This window comes from Chiloscyllium punctatum, chromosome 3 (assembly GCF_047496795.1).
Source record: "Chiloscyllium punctatum isolate Juve2018m chromosome 3, sChiPun1.3, whole genome shotgun sequence".
NCBI lineage: Eukaryota > Metazoa > Chordata > Chondrichthyes > Orectolobiformes > Hemiscylliidae > Chiloscyllium > Chiloscyllium punctatum.
The window spans coordinates 46,507,133-46,513,132 of record NC_092741.1 but is presented as its reverse complement, the minus strand read 5'-3'; the positions used below and the strand labels follow the sequence as shown (position 1 = coordinate 46,513,132).

The following is a 6,000-nucleotide window of genomic DNA, read 5'->3' as shown; positions in this document are numbered from 1 at the left end:
ACAAAATTATGAGGGGCATGGATAGGATAAATAGACAAAGTCTTTTCCCTGGGGTTGGGAAGTCCAGAACTAGAGGGCATAGGTTTAGGGTGAGAGGGGAAAGATATAAAAGTGACCTAAGGGACAACTTTTTCACGCAGAGGGTGGTATGCGTATGGAATGAGCTGCCAGGGGATGTGGTGGAGGCTGATACAATTGCAACATTTAAGAGGCATTTGGATGGGTATATGAATAGGAAGGGTTTGGAGGGATATGGGCCGGGCGCTGGCAGGTGGGACTAGATTGGGTTGGGATATCTGGTCGGCATGCACGGTTGGACCGAAGGGTCTGTTTCCATGCTGTACATCTCTATGACAGAATCCTTTGAGTCACAAACAATTTGAAATCTCAGCATTCAGAACTGAACTACAACGGATATGAAAATATATCAAGGAATAGAATTGTTTTGAAACTCAATATTGGGCATCAGCATTTTAGATCCATGGAGAAATAGGTGGGTGTTATGCTATCAAAATTAATGAAGCACAAGTTGTTGACATATTCCTGAACTATTTCAATGTTGAGGACATTTCTATCATGCCAGTATTGAGCAGTTATTTAACTAAAGAGCACTTCCAGGACTTTTGCCCACTGGGACCTCATTTCAAGGTTCGAACATTTTTGCGACTCCTGAAAACCGGAAATTGGGGACAGCAGGGAGGTTTTTTGGTGGGTTGGGGGTGGGGGTGATGTTGGCCATTGGTGCGTGTCAACTCCAAAATTTCAACTCAAAACCCCAACTCCCACTTCCGGAAGTCCTAACTTAGGAGCTACTCAAGGACAAACTTATGATCGCTACTACTCATTTGTTTAAGTTCAGAGAAGACTAATTACTATTATTGGAAATCTTCTTACCAGTCAGGATATTGTATGTATCTTGAGCTTAGATGTTTGTATAATCTTTATAAAACTCAATGTAATGATGCCAGACCAATGAGTTAATTCTCTGGTCTAAGACTGATTCAAAAAATACTTCGGCTCATTTTGCTTGACAAGATAGTGCATTAGAACTGCCAGACTTTTAGTTGTATACATAAAAATAAGGTCACGTGTAACCTATAGTTGGTAAAGTTAAAAATCAGTCAACTATCTTGTGCTGGATTATGATTTGGTATATTATATATGATCCTAACTAAGTATCACACACTTGAAGGAAGCTATCTCTGTTGCAGCTTCTATTCCTTTTTAAAAAGAAACTTCAAAAACACAGTGCATCCTATATGCTTCTCTCTCAAATAACTTCCCAGCACAGATTAAAAATGAAAGTCAGCATCTGGAACTTTTCTCCTCCCACCCACATCAGGAAAGATGTAGCACAGCAGTACACAACTGAAAAATTTTGCTCTGAGTCCACAGCATTTACAACTTGAAGGACCTTGCTTTGCACTTACGTGAATGTTAAATAAGATTGTCAAACTAGTCTGATACTTAAGATAATCTAATTACCCAGTGATGCATACTAACTGGGCTTGCAAATGAAAAATGAGCACTTAGGGAAGGTACCGAAAAACGATCACTATTTTTGGAATAAATATCAATAAGTGAGGGAAGGAAGCATTTGCAGAGAGATGGAATGATTTCCTTTGCAATCATTAACAAAAATATATATATGGACTGTTTCTGTAGTTCCATGTTAATGAGCTGGGTTTATTCCTAGTTTAAGTATGGATGTTTTGAAATAAAGAACTGCAAATTTGTTAAAATTCATTCGGGGATGCAAGCTTCAGTGACTGCACCAGCAATTATTGCCCAGTTAGTTGCCCTCCAGAAGGCAGAATCATTGGCGACCTTTAAGCGGCATTTGGATAGGTACATGGATGGGTGCTTAATCTAGGTTAGAAGTTCGGCACAACATCGTGGGCCGAAGGGCCTGTTCTGTGCTGTATTGTTCTATGTTCTATGGCAATGAAATGCCTTCTAAAACTGCTGTGGTCCATTTGATGTAGGGGGGGGTTTACTCAGAAAGCTGTTAGGGAGTGTGTTCTTGGATTCTGATCCTGTGTGATAAAACTTGAGAGATTTATATACATGTTTTAATACTGTTCACTGGTTTGGGCTCTTGGAATTCAAAACAAGTGAGTTTGTTGGTGTTTTCGGAGATAACAATTAGTTTCTAAAGCATAATAATACCCATCATCCCAAGTGAGAAACTATCCAGAAACTATTTGATGTTGTTGGTGGTGGTGGGGAAACGGAGAGAAGAAATGTTCCAGATGTTGACTTTCATTTTTGTGTGCTGGAAAGTCATTTGAGAGAGAAGCATGTATTAAGCTCTGATGTACTGTGTTTTTGAAATTAAAACAGAAAAAGGAATTGAAGTTGCATCAGAGATAGTATTGCACTAAGTCAGGAGCATGACAATAATAATTAAGAAGAGTTACTGATTATATAAATTCTCTGTCCTTTGGAAATGAGCTGGACTGGTCTTGTTAAGAGGCACAGCATAGAATTGCAACCTTGTTTGTCAGCTGTACCTGGGTGAACTGATTACCGTACGAAGGTTTTAGTTTTGTTCAAACTATAAAGAATGCTAGGGTTGTTTCTATTGTGTTCCAAAATCTTTGATTTTGTGTTATAAAGAATACAGTAGCTTTTTTTTTCTTGTTTATCTGCATTTTGGTTATTAATAAAGCATCGTTTTGTGTTATTGTAAAAATAGGCTGTAACATTGAATGTTTATGTTTTAGTACACTATGACTTCGTGAAAAAAATAGTATCCAACCAGGTTCCAGATGGAAATTTGATTTGTCCAGTACAAATATCAAATGGGCATTACCCCATAACGACTGAGGACACTGATCACTAATACCAGCGACAATATCACAATGGTGTGATATTTTTGTCAAGACAATGAGTAGCTTGAAAAGGAACTTGAAGGTGGTGGTGTTCACATGTATCAATGTTAAAAAGTAAAATCATTCTTAGCATGGAAAACAAATTCAGAAAAGCAGGAATTTTAGGCAAGTTGCATTTTATTTTTTCAGGTACTAAAACCCTGGTACATTAATTCAGCATAAGGAGGTGTGAACCTGAATTATTAGTTACTAGTGCTTTCTTCAACTGAGATTTGAGGTAAAAATTATATTGTTTAACAGTCAAATGCAACTTAAATGCACTGAAGTTACATGGTAAAGTATGTGGCTGTCTGAAATTATCTTTAAAACTGTTTTGTATTTTGCAGCTTATTTTGTTGTATATCCATTAGAGACTAAGCAAGGACAAATAATTCATACGCCTATGCTCTATTTCAATTCATTACCTACACCTTATAAAAAAAAACTTTTAAATCAGCATTAGTATAACTTAATTCTACTGGGTCACAATATATGATTTGCCAAATGCATCCAATACATTTGGACAAAATCTCAAACACCTCTCCTCTCTACCACCTGGTGAAATTGCACATTACCGTGAAAAATCCAGCAGGAGCTTTCAAAAATTCAAGACGTATTGTGCTGAGCTTTCTTTAAACAGACAAAACACACAAAAAATCTATCAGAACACAGAAAAATGTGATATTCTAAGTTACATCACAGAGATACAAACTTAGATTGTTTACTGTGTCCCTGAATTTTCATGCTTATGAATGGCCAATATACAGCCAAGCATGTGGAAGTTGATCTATTCTGATGTAGTGGGGTGGATCAGTCTATAAAGTCACAAACTAACTGCCTACAGTAATGGAAAGCTATTATTTACACATCTGAAAAGTATAAGAAACCTCAATTTCATAGCATTGTTTAATTCAGTTTGTTTAAATAATGAAAATAACAGAAGCATTGGTAGAGGTGAGTAATAGGTAATCAGAAGGAAAGGGAAAGGGCAGAAATGTTTGAATTGTATTAAATACAAAGTAAAAATACACATCATATGAAATGTTTCTATAACTTCCTCAACTGTAGAAAACATAAAAGTTTAAATGGACAATCACTACAACCATTTATTTGAAAATCTCCTTGTGTATTTAAGTCTAGGTTTATTAGATTGAATTTCTTTTCAAGTGGAACAAGGTGCAATTGTGTAAAATAATCTCAAGTTATGTCCAATTCTGACAATATTCCATGTAGATTAAAAACACACAAACACAAAATGGATATCACTATAATATCGGGAAATTTTGTTTATAGGCATAAATAACCACTGGAATATTTAGTGGCTCATTTATTTCTCAAAATGCTGCACACAGTGGCTAAATGTTAACTACTTTTTATTCCATATCTCTTACTTTGTAGGAATAGTTATTCTATGAGGTCTCAAAATATCCTTCAATCCCAAAGAACGTACTACTTTAAGATGCTTAAATGTCTGATGCGTATTCTAAATTTGTTTAGATGTTTTGAAACTATACCTTCACACCAATTATATGCACAGATAACAAAACCTATCTCAATTGACCCATTCAAGGTGCAATGTTTCTGCAATGAAGGCATACATATCAGTGACCTCCTGAATTACTTTCGCTGTTGGTTTTCCAGCACCATGCCCAGCCTTGGTATCAACATAGATGAACAGTGGGTTGCTCTGATTTGGGTCATGGCCAACAACATGTTGCAGAGTAGCTATGAATTTCATCGAGTGGAGAGGAACTACACGGTCATCATGATCTGCTGTCATCAACAACATTGCTGGATACTGAATGCCATCATCTGGTAGTTTGATATTATGAAGTGGTGAGTATCTAAAAAAAAACATATGAAACCATTAATAGTCTTAAAGAATTGGGTATTACAGAAGCACAATATCTTGGTCAAGAAATAGAAGACTTACTAATTCCAAACATTAGTTAAGTTTACAATTCAGGTTGACGATTAAATTGATATCAAACTTAAAACTCTGTGGTAAAACAGATAATTACTGAAAACATACATGAAATTTTATTCATTGAACTAGTAGTAACTTTGGGTTATGACTTCAATACCAGAATACTAATGTCGCTGATATATCTGTAGAGGTGATTCCTACCTTTTCATATAAATTTAAAATAATGTTTTCAGCTATTTTTTGCATAAGTAAAAACTATCATAAATAATGTAGTTCACTGGCACTTTCACAGCATGAATAAAATTACATCAGATGTATCTTTGGGACAGTAAAAAAACTGTACCATGCCAGTCTTGATTTACGGAATCTACAACTCTAATTATTTGGGAGTTAAGATGTTAGGTAGCCTGTGTACTATTCCCACATATTCTTTGTCTAATTTCACCTGACCAATGAGATGCACTGGGATGTCCCTTTGGTGTTGCCAACTTGCTGCTTTAATTCAAAGGATGCTTAATTCCAAATATGGTATTGAGCTCGGAGTGGCACAGTTCAACACAATCAATTGTTCTTGTAACATCTGACCTGTTCTCAGTGGATTTTTTTTTCTCTCACACATCAATTTATCATTCTGATACAGCTACAGCACTAGTGTAGAACTGACAGGTTAACATATGGTTTAATAGATGGAAAACTAAAGAACCCCCTGTCAATAAGATCTGGAGTAAATTCTAAAGAAGGGGAAAATGACAAAAACTTCACAAAAGCCATAATGAAAATAATAAACGCACAATTATAGAAAATGATGTGAACCATATGAAGCTGACTGTTCATTGCTGATATTTGAAACTCACCTTGGGGCTGGAATATTGCAAAACTGCTGTAACTTGATTTTTGCTTGCAACAATAATGGAGTATATTTTATTAACATGAATCCTCATCTTCTTAGAGTCATAGAGGTGTACAGCATGGACACAGACCCTTCAGTCTGACTCGTCCATGCCGACCAGATATCCCAACCCAATCTAGTCCCACCTGCCAGCACCTGGGCTATATCCCTCCAAACCCTTCCTATGCATATAGCCATCCAGATGCCTTTTAAATGTTGCAATTGTACTAGCCTCCACCACTTCCTCTGGCAGCTTATTCCATACCCGTACCACCCTCTGCATGAAAAAGTTGCCCCTTAGGTCTCTTTTA

At 36.4% G+C, this 6,000-nt stretch overlaps 1 protein-coding gene across 4 annotated transcripts in view; it reads right to left on the bottom strand.

Annotated features, from left to right (window-relative positions):
• Positions 1 to 2,993: 2,993 nt before the first annotated feature.
• LOC140458371 (prolyl endopeptidase-like) overlaps positions 2,994 to 6,000 on the bottom strand; it is a 173,843-nt gene continuing 170,836 nt past the window's right edge. For all 4 annotated transcript variants that reach the window (XM_072552818.1, XM_072552845.1, XM_072552838.1 and 1 more), the window contains one exon: positions 2,994 to 4,717. In XM_072552818.1, the coding sequence (XP_072408919.1) occupies positions 4,426 to 4,717 (292 nt within the window). In that variant the 3' untranslated portion in view covers positions 2,994 to 4,425. The remainder of the gene's footprint in view (positions 4,718 to 6,000) is intronic.